This window comes from Cherax quadricarinatus, chromosome 17 (assembly GCF_038502225.1).
Source record: "Cherax quadricarinatus isolate ZL_2023a chromosome 17, ASM3850222v1, whole genome shotgun sequence".
Classification (NCBI taxonomy): Eukaryota; Metazoa; Arthropoda; class Malacostraca; order Decapoda; family Parastacidae; genus Cherax; species Cherax quadricarinatus.
The window spans coordinates 23,234,270-23,249,399 of NC_091308.1; the positions used below are offsets into that span (position 1 = coordinate 23,234,270).

Consider the following 15,130-nt stretch of genomic DNA (forward strand, 5'->3'; position numbering starts at 1 on the left):
CGGAAAAGGACTTGCTACCTCAAGATCTAATGGAAACGGATTCCACTTCTAAACTTCTACACTCTCCCCTTCTCCCATCCCATCAATCATCACCAGAGCTTCAATAAAGGTAAGTGTCATGAATTCTATTCTTAGCAGAGTAGTAATTGTGCATGTCTTCTTCAGTTTGTGTGTATTAAAATTAATATTTCACGTGGTAATTTTTTTTTTTTCATACTTTGAGGTGTCAGGAATGGATTAATTTGATTTCCATTATTTTTAGGGGGAAAATTAATTCGTATAACGATAATTTCGGCTTACAATGAGCTCTCAGGAACGGATTAATATCCTAAGGCGGGGGTCCACTGTATGTATTTTTTTTTTTCCCAACAAGTCGGCCATCTCCCGAGGTGGGTGACCCAAAGAGAAAAAATCCCCCCAAAAAAAAATACTTTCATCATCATTCAACACTTTCACCTCACTTACACATAATCACTGTTTTTGCAGAGGTGCTCAGAATACAACAGTTTAGAAGCATATACGTATAAAGATACACAACATATCCCTCAAAACTGCTAATATCCCAAAACCCCTCCTTTAGAGTGCGGGCATTGTACTTCCCATTTCCAGGACTCAAGTTCGGTTATATAAAATAACCAGGTTTCCCTGAATTCCTTCACTAAATATTACCCTGCTCACACTCCAACAGATCGTCAGGTCCCAAGTATCATTCATTTCCATTCACTCCTATCTAACACGCTCATGCACGCTTGCCGGAAGTCCAAGCCCCTCGCCCACAAAACCTCCTTTACCCCCTCTTTCCAACCCTTTCGAGGACGACCCCTACCCCTCTTTCCTTCCCCTATATATTTATATGCTTTCCATGTCATTCTACTTTGATCCATTCTCTCTAAATGACCAAACCACCTCAACAACCCTTCTTCTGCTCTCTGACTAATGCTTTTATTAACTCCACACCTTCTCCTAATTTCCACACTCCGAATTTTCTGCATAATATTTACACCACACATTGCCCTTAGACAGGACATCTCCACTGCCTCCAACCGTCTCCTCGCTGCTGCATTTACCACCCAAGCTTCACATCCATATAAGAGTGTTGGTACTACTATACTTTCATACATTCCCTTCTTTGCCTCCATAGATAACGTTTTTGACTCCACATATACCTCAATGCACCACTCACCTTTTTTCCCTCATCAATTCTATGGTTAACCTCATCCTTCATAAATCCATCCACCAACACGTCAACTCCCAAGTATCTGAAAACATTCACTTCTTCCATACTCCTCCTCCCCAATTTGATATCCAATTTTTCTTTATCTAAATCATTTGATACCCTCATCACCTTACTCTTTTCTATGTTCGCTTTCAACTTTCTACCTTTACACACATTCTCAAACTCATCCACTAACCTTTGCAATTTTTCTTTAGAATCTCCCATAAGCACAGTATCATCAGCAAAAAGTAACTGTCAATTCCCATTTTGAATTTGATTCCCCATAATTTAATCCCACCCCTCTCCCGAACACCCTAGCATTTACTTCTTTTACAACCCCATCTATAAATATATTAAACAACCATGGTGACATTACACATCCCTGTCTAAGACCTACTTTTACCGGGAAGTATTCTCCTTCTCTTCTACACACCCTAACCTGAGCCTCACTATCCTCATAAAAGCTCTTTACAGCATTTAGTAACTTACCACCTATTCCATATACTTGCAACATCTGCCACACTGCTCCTCTATTCACTCTCATATGCCTTTTCTAAATCCATAAATGCAATAAAAACTTCCCTATCTTTATCTAAATACTGTTCACATATATGCTTCAATGTAAACACCTGATCTACACATCCCCTACCCACTCTGAAACCTCCTTGCTCATCCGCAATCCTACATTCTGTCTTACCTCTAATTCTTTCAATTATAACCCTACCGTACACTTTTCCTGGTATACTCAGTAAGCTTATTCCTCTATAATTTTTACAGTCTCTTTTGTCCCCTTTCCCTTTATATAAAGGGACTATACATGCTCTCTGCCAATCCCTAGGTACCTTCCCCTCTTTCATACATTTATTAAACAAAAGTACCAACCACTCCAACACTATATCCCCCCCCCCCCTGCTTTTAACATTTCTGTCATGATCCCATCAGTTCCAGCTGCTTTACCCCCTTTCATTTTACGTAATGCCTCACGTACCTCCCCCACACTTACATTCTGCTCTTCTTCACTCCTAAAAGATGGTATACCTCCCTGACCAGTGCATGAAATTACTGCCTCTGTTTCTTCCTTAACATTTAAAAGTTCCTCAAAATATTCTCGCCATCTACCCAATACCTCCATCTCCCCATCTACTAACTCCCCTACTCTGTTTTTAACTGACAAATCCATATTTTCCCTAGGCTTTCTTAACTTGTTTAACTCACTCCAAAATTTTTTCTTATTTTCATTAAAATTTCTTGACAGTGCCTCTCCCACTATCATCTGCTCTCCTTTTGCACTCTCTCACCACTCTCTTTACCTTTCTTTTACTCTCCATATACTCTGCTCTTCTTATAACACTTCTGCTTTGTAAAAACCTCTCATAAGCTACCTTTTTCTCTTTTATCACACCCTTTACTTCATCATTCCACCAATCACTCCTCTTCCCTCCTGCCCCCACCCTCCTATAACCACAAACTTCTGCCCCACATTCTAATACTGCATTTTTAAAACTATTCCAACCCTCTTCAACCCCCCCACTACTCATCTTTGCACTAGCCCACCTTTCTGCCAATAGTCGCTTATATCTCACCCGAACTTCCTCCTCCCTTAGTTTATACACTTTCACCTCCCTCTTACTTGTTGTTGCCACCTTCCTCTTTTCCCATCTACCTCTTACTCTAACTGTAGCTACAACTAAATAATGATCCGATATATCAGTTGCCCCTCTATAAACATGTACATCCTGGAGCCTACCCATCAACCTTTTATCCACCAATACATAATCTAATAAACTACTTTCATTACGTGCTACATCATACCTTGTATATTTATTTATCCTCTTTTTTGTAAAATATGTATTAATTACCAAATTTCTTTCTACACATAGCTCAATTATATATATATACATATATATATATGGGGGCAGGAGGAAAGAGGAGTGATTGGTGGAATGATGAAGTAAAGGGAATGATAAGAGAGAAAAAGGTAGCTTAAGAGAGGTTTTTACAAAGCAGAGGTGTTATAAGAAGAGCAGAATATATGGAGAGTAAAAGAAAGGTAAAGAGTGGTGAGAGTGCAAAAGGAGAGCAGATGATAGCATGGGAGAGGCACTGTCAAGAAATTTTAATGAAAATAAGAAAAAATTTTGGAGTGAGTTAAACAAGTTAAGAAAGCCTAGGGAAAGTATGGATTAGTCAGTTAAAAACAGTAGGGGAGTTAGTAGATGGGGAGATGGAGGTATTAGGTAGATGGCGAGAATATTTTGAGGAACTTAAATGTTAAGGAAGAAACAGAGGCAGTAATTTCATGCACTGGTCAGGGAGGTATACCATCTTTTAGGAGTGAAGAAGAGCAGAATGTAAGTGTGGGGGAGGTACGTGAGGCATTACGTAAAATGAAAGGGGGTAAAGCAGCTGGAACTGGTGGGATCATGACAGAAATGTTAAAAGCAGGGGGGGATATAGTGTTGGAGTGGTTGGTACTTTTGTTTAATAAATGTATGAAAGAGGGGAAGGTACCTAGGGATTGGCAGAGAGCATGTATAGTCCCTTTATATAAAGGGAAAGGGGACAAAAGAGATTGTAAAAATTATAGAGGAATAAGTTTATTGAGTATACCAGGAAAAGTGTATGGTAGGGTTATAATTGAAAGAATTAGAGGTAAGAGAGAATGTAGGATTGTGGATGAGCAAGGAGGTTTCAGAGTGGGTAGGGGATGTGTAGATCAAGTGTTTACATTGAAGCATATATGTGAACAGTATTTAGATAAAGGGATGGAAGTTTTTATTGCATTTATGGATTTAGAAAAGGCATATGATAGAGTGGATAGGGGAGCAATGTGGCAGATGTTGAAAGTATATGGAATAGGTGGTAAGTTACTAAATGCTGTAAAGAGTTTTTATGAGGATAGCGAGGCTCAGGTTAGGGGGTGTAGAAGAGAGGGAAAATACTTCCCGGTAAAAGTAGGTCTTAGACAGGGATGTGTAATGTCACCATGGTTGTTTAATATATTTATAGATGGGGTTGTAAAGGAAGTAAATGCTAGGGTGTTCGTGAGAGGGGTGGGATTAAATTATTGGGAACCAAATTCAAAATGGGAATTAACACAGTTACTTTTTGCTGATGATACTGTGCTTATGGGAGATTCTAAAGAAAAATTGCAAAGGTTAGTGGATGAGTTTGGGAATGTGTGTAAAGGTAGAAAGTTGAAAGTGAACATAGAAAAGATTAAGGTGATGAGGGTATCAAATGATTTAGATAAAGAAAAATTGGATATCAAATTGGGGAGGAGGAGTATGGAAGAAGTAAATGTTTTCAGATACTTGGGAGTTGACGTGTCGGCGGATGGATTTATGAAGGATGAGGTTAATCATAGAATTGATGAGGGAAAAAAGGTGAGTGGTGCATTGAGGTATATGTGGAGTCAAAAAACGTTATCTATGGAGGCAAAGAAGGGAATGTATGAAAGTATAGTAGTACCAACACTCTTATATGGGTGTGAAGCTTGGGTGGTAAATGCAGCAGCGAGGAGACGGTTGGAGGCAGTGGAGATGTCCTGTCTAAGGGCAATGTGTGGTGTAAATATTATGCAGAAAATTCGGAGTGTGGAAATTAGGAAAAGGTGTGGAGTTAATAAAAGTATTAGTCAGAGGGCAGAAGAGGGGTTGTTAAGGTGGTTTGGTCATTTAAAGAGAATGGATCGAAGTAGAATGACATGGAAAGCATATAAATCTATAGGGGAAGGAAGACGAGGTAGGGGGTCGTCCTCGAAAGGGTTGGAGAGAGGGGGTAAAGGAGGTTTTGTGGGCAAGGGGCTTGGACTTCCAGCAAGCATGCGTGAGAGTGTTAGATAGGAGTGAATGGTTCTTGGGAGCTGACGATCTGTTGGAGTGTGAGTAGGGTTATATTTAGTGAAGGGATTCAGGGAAACCGGTTATTTTCATATAGTCGGACTTGAGTCCTGGAAATGGGAAGTACAGTGCCTGCACTTTAAAGGAGGGGTTTGGGATATTGGCAGTTTGGAGGGATATGTTGTGTATCTTTATATGTACATGCTTCTAAACTGTTGTATTCCGAGCACCTCTGAAAAACAGTGATTATGTGTGAGTGTGGTGAAAGTGTTGAATGATGATGAAAGCATTTTCTTTTTGGAATTTTTTTCTTTTTTGGGTCACCCTGCCTCGGTGGGAGACGGCCGACTTGTTGAAAAAAAAAAAAAAAATATATATATATAATACATGCACCAGCACACCATGAATATATTTTGAATGTGTATAGTGTGCATGTAATATTTATTGTTTGGAGTGACATCTAAACTTCTGTATGCGAGCGTCTCTGCAAAAAGACAGAGATTGTGTGTGAATGATGGTGAAAGTTTCTTTTTTTTTGGGGGGGGGGGGTCACCTGGCCTCGGTGGGAGACGGCCAATGTCTTAAACACACACAGAAAAAAAATACACAAAAAACACAGAAAACACACAAAAAAACAAAAAACATGCAAAAAAAAAATCCACAAAAAACAAGGCACAAAAAAACACACACAAAAAAACACACAGAGCACAAACAATACAGAAAAAACAAAAACACACCAAAAACAAAAACACACCAAAAACAAAACACACAGAAGTCTTCCTGTTTAAAGACGATTCAAGTTAATGGGGAGAATTCAGCCGGAGGAGGATAAGACAGGACTACAGAGGAATCTGGACATGCAGCAGGCCTGGTCCAGAAACTGGCTTCTGGAGTTCAACCCCACCAAGTGCAAAGTCATGAAGATCGGTGAAGGGAAAAAGAAGACCACAGACAGAGTACAGTCTAGGGGGCCATAGACTACAAACCTCACTCAAGGAAAAGGATCTTGGAGTGTGTATAATATTGAGCACATCTCCTGAGGCACACATCAACCAAATAACTGTTGCAGCATATGAGCAACTAGCGAACCTAAGAATAGCATTCCAACATCTCAATAAGCAATCGTTCTGGACCCTGTACACTGTACATCAGGCCCATAATGGAGTATGCAGCTCCAGTTTGGAACCCTCACCTGTCCAAGCACATCAGGAAACTAAAGAAGGTGCAAAGGTTTGCAACAAGACTAGCCCCAGTGCTAAGGGGCATGTCCTACGAGGAGAGGTTAAGCAAACTCGACATGACACTGGAGGACAGGGGGAACATGATAACAACATATAAAATACTGAGAGGAATCGACAAGATGGACAGAGACAGGATGTTCCAGGGATGGGACACAGCAAGGGGTCACAACTGGAAGCTGACGACTCGGGCGAGTCACAGGAATGTTAGGAACTATTTCTTCAGCCATAAATTTGTCAGTAATTGAAATAGTCTGAAAAGTGAGGTAGTGGAGGCAGGTACCATACACAGCTTTAAGGTATGATAAAGCTCATGGAGCAGGGAGAGTGGACTTAGTGTCGACCAGTGAAGAGGCAGGGCCAGGAGCTATGACTATCTCTGCAACCACAATTAGGCGAGTACAATTAGGCAAGTACACACACACCCCCTCCATGATACTATTTAAAAAAAATTACTAACTAAATTGAAGTAGATACAGTGGAGCCCCGGTATTCGATATTAATCCGTTCCTGAGAGCTCATAGTATGCCAAAATTATCGGAAGGCAAATTAATTTTCCCCACAAGAAATAATGGAAATCAAATTAATCCTTACAAGACACCCAAAAGTATGAAAAAAAAAAATTTACCACATGAAATATTAAGTTTAATGCACACAAACTGAAGACATGCACAGTTTGTAGTACTCTAACAATAGAATACATGACACTTACCTTTAATGAAGATCTGGTGATGATTGATGGGATGGGAGGAGGGGAGAGTGTCGAAGTTGTTAATGTTTAGAAGGGGAATCCCCTTCCATTAGGACTTGAGGCAGCAAGTCCTTTTCCGGGGTTACTTCCCTTCTTTTAATGCCACTAGGACCAGCTTGAGAGTCACTGGACCTCTGTCGCCATTCCTTTAAGATTTGTCTAAAATGGGCCATAACATTGTCATTGTAATAGTCACCAGCACGGCTTGCAATAGCTGTGTTAGGGTGATTTTCATCCATAAAGGTTTGCAGTTCAACCCACTTTACACACATTTCCTTAATTTTTGAAGTAGGCACAATGGATTCCACAACTGGCATAGGCTTCTCAGGGCTAGCCCCAAACCCTTCAAAATCTTAATTTCCATACTAATTCTCACCCTTTTTACCACAGGGCTGGCACTAGAAGCTTTCTTGGGGCCCATGGTGACTTATTCTGCAGAAACAAGCACCAAAAACACTGTGATAATATGGAATGTACCGAATGTATGCTTAGATGTGAGAACACTGGCTGGCTTGTAAACACTGGCACTCGCATGGATGCGTCCCGGCGGGTTTTTTAACGAGTGGCGAGGCAAAATTTTTGCGTTAAAATGTATCGAATACCGGATTTAACATATGCTGATGCCATCGAATACCGGGGGTCCACTGTATATATTAGGTGGAATACAGCAAGTGTAATCAAGAAACCTTGGATAATGCACAAGAATTAAATTTTTTTTTTCTCCCAACAAGTCGGCCATCTCCCACCAAGGCAGGGTGACCCAAAAAGAAAAAATCCCCAAAAATAAAATACTTTCATCATTCAACACTTTCACCTCACTCACACAATCACTGTTTTTGCGGAGGTGCCCAGAATACAACAGTTTAGAAGTATATACGTATAAAAACACACTCGCATGCAAATTGAAAAAATAAAATACAGTATACTTTTTGACAAGCATCTCTTACCTCAACTAAAGTGGAATAAAATCCTGGTTCCGTTTCCCACTCCTGAAGTTGTTGCTCTGCAGGTTTCAGTGTGTCTGCTTCTTGGCTAGCAGCCCTCCTCAAAGTGCTCAATACCAATTCTTTTCCACCACTCATCTTGATCTAGTTTTGAAGCTCAGCTATACTTTATGAATTCTTGACAAAATGACTATTTATATCATTTTGGGGCAAATGCCTAAATAAAAATTAGCTTATTTTGTTCACTGATGGATTTATCACAAGTCTGGCATTTCCACAGAGGACAACTTGCCCAGCATCTGTCACACACGTAAAGTCAACTGTAATAATTTTTCTAATCTCTCTCAACCTTACAGTCACTTTCACCTCCTCTTCAACATAACATGGGTTAGGAAAATTAAGCTCCTCTTTCACTACCACTGCTCCAGGACCAGGAAGCCTTGTTCCAATGACACTTGACACAAGACTGTTTAAATATGCACCATGAACAAGACAATTTTTGAAACTAGTTTTGGCTACAACATAATTTCTGTCAACATGAAGGGGATTCGTATCACCGGAGAGTTTAGCAAATTTTTCAATGTCTGCAGAGGTAATTTTCTTTCTTAAAGTTGCAGTGTCACCTATTTTTAATGATAAGCATTGTGCACGTACAAGTAAAAGCTTCCTAGATGTTAAACATCTTACATTAAGAAGGAACTTCAAAAGTAGTGACATGAAAAAACAATTATGTCCAACTAATGACAAACTTTTATTTACCTACAAACTAGAAAGAAAATTCTGCTTGCCATTCCATCAACAGTTTATTGTACTGAATGGCCACTACTCATTTCCAATTTCATTAGTAGTGTACACAAAATACACTACATTAAGAGAATTCAATTTGTCATTTCAAAAAAAAAAAGTCTATGAAATAAAAGTTTTTCTTGCTCAAAATTTACTCTTCACTATTCATTAAGAGTATGTAAAATCTATGGTACTGACTGTCCATTTAAAATCTGTTCAGGTGTGCAGTAATCGTCCAAGAAGATTCTAGCAACGTTACGAATGCGTGGATTTTCACTACGAGCTTTGGTCAACATTTGCTGCACTATGTCTTTACTGGCGATATCTGTAAAGCAATTAACACGTGATATATAAGAATAAGAAAACAAAGTTTTGGTCAATGAATGATCTCAGTAACTTATCCCCACAGAAAAGCCATGTAAAACAAAAAATATCAACACTAATAATTATTATGCTTGATGCACTTATTATAAACTGACCTGCCTTGGAATGAGGTGTGACAAGAAACATAAGAGTTGTTATTGCAGAGATTACTGTAGACTCCTCTTGGGCTGAGAGGCATCTACAGATTAGTGCCACACCACCATTCTCAATGATGTACAATTTATTTGCTTGATCTGAAATAAGACTGATCATTATCCATCATAATTTCTTGCTTAATTTTTTGTTCCTAAATTTTATTTTGGCTAAAAACTGAAAATCTCTCTTGAACAAAAAAGGAATAATACCATGACTGGAACAATACACAAATAACCTTCCCATAGGCGAGAGAAGCTTACAACGACAACCTGATCCTGTGTTCCTCCTCCTCTATCTCTTTTCCTTTTTTCTTTCTTTGTTTTCCTTTCTTCTGCCTAGGGTGCTCTGTTCTTCAGTTCCCCCTCCCTCTTCCCCTGTGTTTCTGGTCCTAACCCTTCTGGACCCTTCACTCTCCTGTAGTGCTCCTTTTACTTGTCCTTAGACTTACCCCAATTCTACAGTACTACTATTCTACCATTCCTACTATTGCCAATACCTTTACTTTTGCCTCCCTTCACCCTTCGCCCCTTTTCTATCTCTTGTCCCACTTAACCCGTAAACGGTCCAAACGTATATATACGTTCACTACCGTACTGCCCCAACTTTGAGAAAAAAAAAATTGTTTTTTAATAGGAAAAAAGAGCATATGGTACCCAGGCATCCCCAATTGTTTTTAATATGGTGCACAGTGAGTGCTCACGCTCATTCTCACATGTCTAGGTGACGCAGGCTTATCGTGGCAATGTTAAATGTAGGACACACAAAACGTATATATACGTTTGGGGCACTAGCGGTAAAAACATATATATACATTCAGACCATTTACGAGTTAAACTACTCTCCCTACTTTCTACTACTACTTCCTCTACCAGCCTTACCACTACTACCACTCCCTACCTTGGTCTCGCCTCTGTTAGCTCACCTATACGTATATACTGGCTCCCTCTATCTTTTTGTCAGTGACTTTGTAATGGTCAAGTCAGACTGAAACATCGTTGTAAGCTTCTCTCTCCTATGTACAGGTTATTTGTGTTTCTCACTTCCTCTCTCCTTTCCTAATCCTTCTCACCCTCCCTCTTGTCTATTCACCTCTAACTTTTCTAATCCCCTCCCCCTTTCTCTTGAACAGATGCTGTGCAGTGTCCACATTCATTATTTTATTTAATGCAAGTACACGTACAAGGTATACAGTCCTAGCTGACATCAATGATATACTACTATATAGAAAGCCCCTTGTTATGCTGAGTATTTCGGGCAAATTAGGTCAGTTTTGTCCCAGAATGCGACCCACACCAGTCGACTAGCACCCAGGTACCCATTTTACTGATGGGTGAACAAGGACAGCAGGTGTCTTATGGAAACACGTCCCTAATGTTTTCCAGCCGTACCGGAGGAGATCTGAACTCCAGACCTAAGTGTATGAGCTAAGTGAGCTAGACAGAAAAGATCTGAAGTTATACAGGTCTCCCTCAACATTCATGTTTTCAACTTTCACGGGCTTCACAAATTCACGAATTCCCAACCGCCAAATTCCCAGCCACCAAATTCCCAGCCACCAAATCATCATATTTAAGTTTCCCGCCACCTGCGAGTCCCTACTACCCTCCCTCCGACCCCCGCAACCGGCAGCCAGCCCTCCCACCACTCAGTGTGGCGAGTGTTTTGTTTGTTCATTATTTTCTATTAAACTACAGTATAAATAATGTAAACCCATTTATGACTGAATATTGGAATGGCTATTCAGACAGGTATTAGACGGTGACATCGTGTGTTTACTCTTGAACACAGCAAAGAATTAAACATTTCTGCTACAGCTAATAACAAAAGTAAATAATAATAATAATAATAATAATAATAATAATAATAATAATAATAAATACGATATAATTGAAGAAGGAAATTGTACAAAAATACGAGGAAGTGGTTGACACATCGTCAGTGTGACTTTGTTTATGCTGGAGTGAGCATTAGAGTCCGTGCTCTTCTAAACTTTTCACAATAATTCATTGTGTTTGGTGCTTGTAGATTGAGTGTGACTTAAGTGGTTGAGGCAGTGGTTGAGGCAGCGGTTGAGGCAGCAGTATTTAATAACTTGCATGTTAATAATAGTACATGTTAAATAACATGTATTATTATTATTTATAACATATATGTTATTAAATACCACTGCCTCAACCACTGAATTATTGTGAAAAGTTTAGAAGAGCACGGAGACTAATGCTCACTCCAGCATAAACAAAGTCACACTGACGATGTGTCAACCACTCCCTCGTATTTTTGTACAATTTCCTTCTTCAATTATATCGTAATTATTATTATTATTATTATTACTATTGTTATTATTAGCAGTAGCAGAAATGTTCGATTCTTTGCTGTGTTCAAGAGTAAACACATGATGTCACCGTCTAATACCTCTCCTAATAGCCATTCCAATATGCAGTCATGAATGGTTTACATTATTTATACTGTAGTTTAACCCCTTCAGGGTCCAAGGCCCAAATCTGAAGTGGTGCCCCAGTGTCCAAGAATTTAAAAAAAAAAAATTGTTATTTTCTCTTATGAAATGGTAGAGAATCTTTTTGTCAAGGTAATAAAACAAAAAGTACGAAATTTGATGGAAAATTGACGAAATTATGCTCTCGCGAATTTTGATGTGTCAGCGATATTTACGAATCGGCGATTTTGCCGACTTTGACTCCCATTTTAGGCCAATTACATTATTCCAGTCAACCAAATTCTTAGCTATTTCACTAGTATTACTTCTATTCTATCGATTGAGCACAAGAAATCGCCAAGTCAACTGTTTCAACTACAAATTAAAGTGATCGGAAATTGTTAATTTGGTCAATTTAACACAAAGTTCAAAATATTCCAATTTCAAAATAGGGTCCAGAATAAACAATGTAGGTATTCCTGGAACTAAACTAACATTTCCTCTGTTCATTAGTTACGTTTTGAGGCTTTACAAATAAATTCCATTTTGATTTTTTATTCATATAATGAATTTTTATTCACACCAAAAAATAGAAGAGTTACTGTTATGCAATACTGTAATAATTGTATAAATATCACCATATTTGTGAATGCATATTAGACCCACCAGCTGGCGCGTATTAGACGTGTGAGGTCGTTTGTTTACTCTTGAATATCGGCAAAAATTTAACATTTCTGCTACTTTGAGCTCAGTTTCAAGCCATTTCCAGTGCTAAAACCAATCAAAATCATCTCTATTTCTGTAATATGTCTTCCATTCTATCAAATGAGACCAAGAAATCGCAAATAGAACTATAAAAAACATACGAAAAAACACTGCAAAGTCGCTGTTTTAATCGAAAAATCATGATTTCAGTTTTTTTCTCTCATTATACACAGCGTGCTGCAGGATCTGTTTTATGTGGTGCACACATACCACATAGATGTATTCTGTCATATCTAGGTCCAAATGTGCCACTCACAGTTTATCAGAGTGAGCTGAGCTCATGACGTAGATCTACGGTTTGGACCCTGAACATAAAGCCGTAGATCTACGGGACGGACCCTCAAAGGGTTAATAACAAATAATGAAAAAACAAAACTCACCACACTGAGTGGTGGGAGGGCTGGCTGCCAGTTGCGGGGGTCAGAGGGAGGGTAGTAGGGACTCGCAGTGGTTGAGGCATTGGTGGAGGCATTGGTGGAGGCAGTGGTGGAGGCAGTGGTGGAGGCAGTGGTGGAGGCAGTGGTGGAGGCAGTGGTGGAGGCAGTGGTGGAGGCAGTGGTGGAGGCAGTGGTGGAGGCAGTGGTGGAGGCAGTGGTGGAGGCAGTGGTGGAGGCAGTGGTGGAGGCAGTGGTGGAGGCAGTGGTGGAGGCAGTGGTGGAGGCAGTGGTGGAGGCAGTGGTGGAGGCAGTGGTGGAGGCAGTGGTGGAGGCAGTGGTGGAGGCAGTGGTGGAGGCAGTGGTGGAGGCAGTGGTGGAGGCAGTGGTGGAGGCAGTGGTGGAGGCAGTGGTGGAGGCAGTGGTGGAGGCAGTGGTGGAGGCAGTGGTGGAGGCAGTGGTGGAGGCAGTGGTGGAGGCAGTGGTGGAGGCAGTGGTGGAGGCAGTGGTGGAGGCAGTGGTGGAGGCAGTGGTGGAGGCAGTGGTGGAGGCAGTGGTGGAGGCAGTGGTGGAGGCAGTGGTGGAGGCAGTGGTGGAGGCAGTGGTGGAGGCAGTGGTGGAGGCAGTGGTGGAGGCAGTGGTGGAGGCAGTGGTGGAGGCAGTGGTGGAGGCAGTGGTGGAGGCAGTGGTGGAGTTAAGGAAGCAGTATTGTATTATATTTCCCTACAATATATTGGGGCACCGAACATTCACGGTTTTTCAACATTCGCGAGGCTCTTGATCCCCTAACCCTCGCGAATGTTGAGGGAGACCTGTACAGTGGAACCTCAAAATTCGAACGTATCACATATCGAACATTTCAAAATTAGAACCCCTTTTTCGAACAACTTTGTCCCTATTATTGAACGTGCCCCTATTTTCGGACCGCTGGGTACCGGACCTGTTAGCCAGCCAGCCCGCTCTGTCCGCGTCCCCGCGCAGGCGCCGTGAGCCAGTCTGCCTTTGTTTATGCTTGAGTGAACACTAACATGCGCTCTCATTCAAACATTTTATGATTATTTCATTGTGTTTAATGCTTGTGGGACTGTGAAATAAGCTACCATGGGCCCAAAGAAACTTGCTAGTGGTACACCACCTGTGGTAAAGAAAGTGAGAAACACCATAGATGTGAAGAAGGAAATAATACAGAAGCAGAATGATGTCCAAGTGGAATGATGTCCAAATGTTTGTGCAGAAGTACCACCCTGAGCAAGCTGAAACAAGCCATCTTTGCAACAAGTTCAGTGACAGAACCATGTCCCATTTTAGGGAAATCTTAAAAGAGGCACCAGAAACAGAGGAATGTGGACAGTTATTTTGTGAGACAGGGGTCCAGTGACTCAAGCTGGTCCTAGTGGCATTAAAAGACAGAAGGGAAGTAACCCCAGAGAGGGCTTTACCTGAAGTCCTCACGGAGGGAGATTCTCTTTCCAAACACTAACCCCAACGCCCTCTCTCCTCCTGCCTATCTTCCAGATGCCATCACCAATCTTCAATAAAGGTAAGTAAAAATGTTTTTATATTTATATACATAATTGAACACTATAGTATTTGTTGTGTATGTAAAACTATAATTAATCTCTATAAAATGTATTTTTTTGTGAATATTTTTGGGTTTCTGGAACGGATTAATTGTATTTCCATTATTTATGTGAAATATTGCTTCGAATTTCAGACTTTTCGAATTTAGAACTAGCTCCTGGAACGGATTAAGTTCGAAATTTGAGGTTCCACTGTATATCCTTGGTTAGGGCTCTGGTGGCCTGGTGGCTAACGCTCTCGCTTCACACGGTGAGGGCCTGGGTTCGATTCCCAGCCAGAGTAGAAACATTGGACGTGTTTCTTTCCACCTGTTGTCTATGTTCCCCATCAGTAAAATGGGTACCTGGGTGTTAGTCGACTGGTGTGGGTCGCATCCTGGGACACTGACCTAAGGAGGCCTGGTCACAGACCGGGCCGCGGGGGCGTTGACCCCCGGAACTCTCTCCAGATCTCCAGATAAGGCCTCATTTAAACTATGCTGCTCAGTTCTGGTCACCGTATTACAGAATGGATATAAATGCTCTGGAAAACGTACAGAGGAGGATGACAAAGATGATCCCATGTCTCAAATCTTCCCTATGAGGAGAGACTGAGGGCCCTGAATCTGCACTCTCTCGAAAGGCATAGAATGAGGGGGATACGATAGACGTGTATAAATGGAAAACAGGAACAAATAAAGG

At 40.7% G+C, this 15,130-nt stretch overlaps 2 protein-coding genes across 4 annotated transcripts in view; both read right to left on the bottom strand.

The window, feature by feature from the left end:
• Positions 1–8,129, bottom strand: part of Impbeta11 (importin beta11) — a 219,058-nt gene extending 210,929 nt beyond the window's left edge. The window contains exon 1 of the mRNA XM_070085867.1: positions 7,995–8,129. Coding sequence (XP_069941968.1) covers positions 7,995–8,129 — 135 coding nt within the window. The remainder of the gene's footprint in view (positions 1–7,994) is intronic.
• An 833-nt stretch (positions 8,130–8,962) lies between these two features.
• Positions 8,963–15,130, bottom strand: part of LOC128686366 (armadillo repeat-containing protein 7) — a 40,147-nt gene continuing 33,979 nt past the window's right edge. For all 3 annotated transcript variants that reach the window (XM_070085868.1, XM_070085870.1, XM_070085869.1), the window contains exons 4-5: positions 9,257–9,394; positions 8,963–9,102 (exon numbers count right to left, since the gene is read on the bottom strand). In XM_070085868.1, the coding sequence (XP_069941969.1) occupies positions 8,963–9,102; positions 9,257–9,394 (278 nt within the window). The remainder of the gene's footprint in view (positions 9,103–9,256; positions 9,395–15,130) is intronic.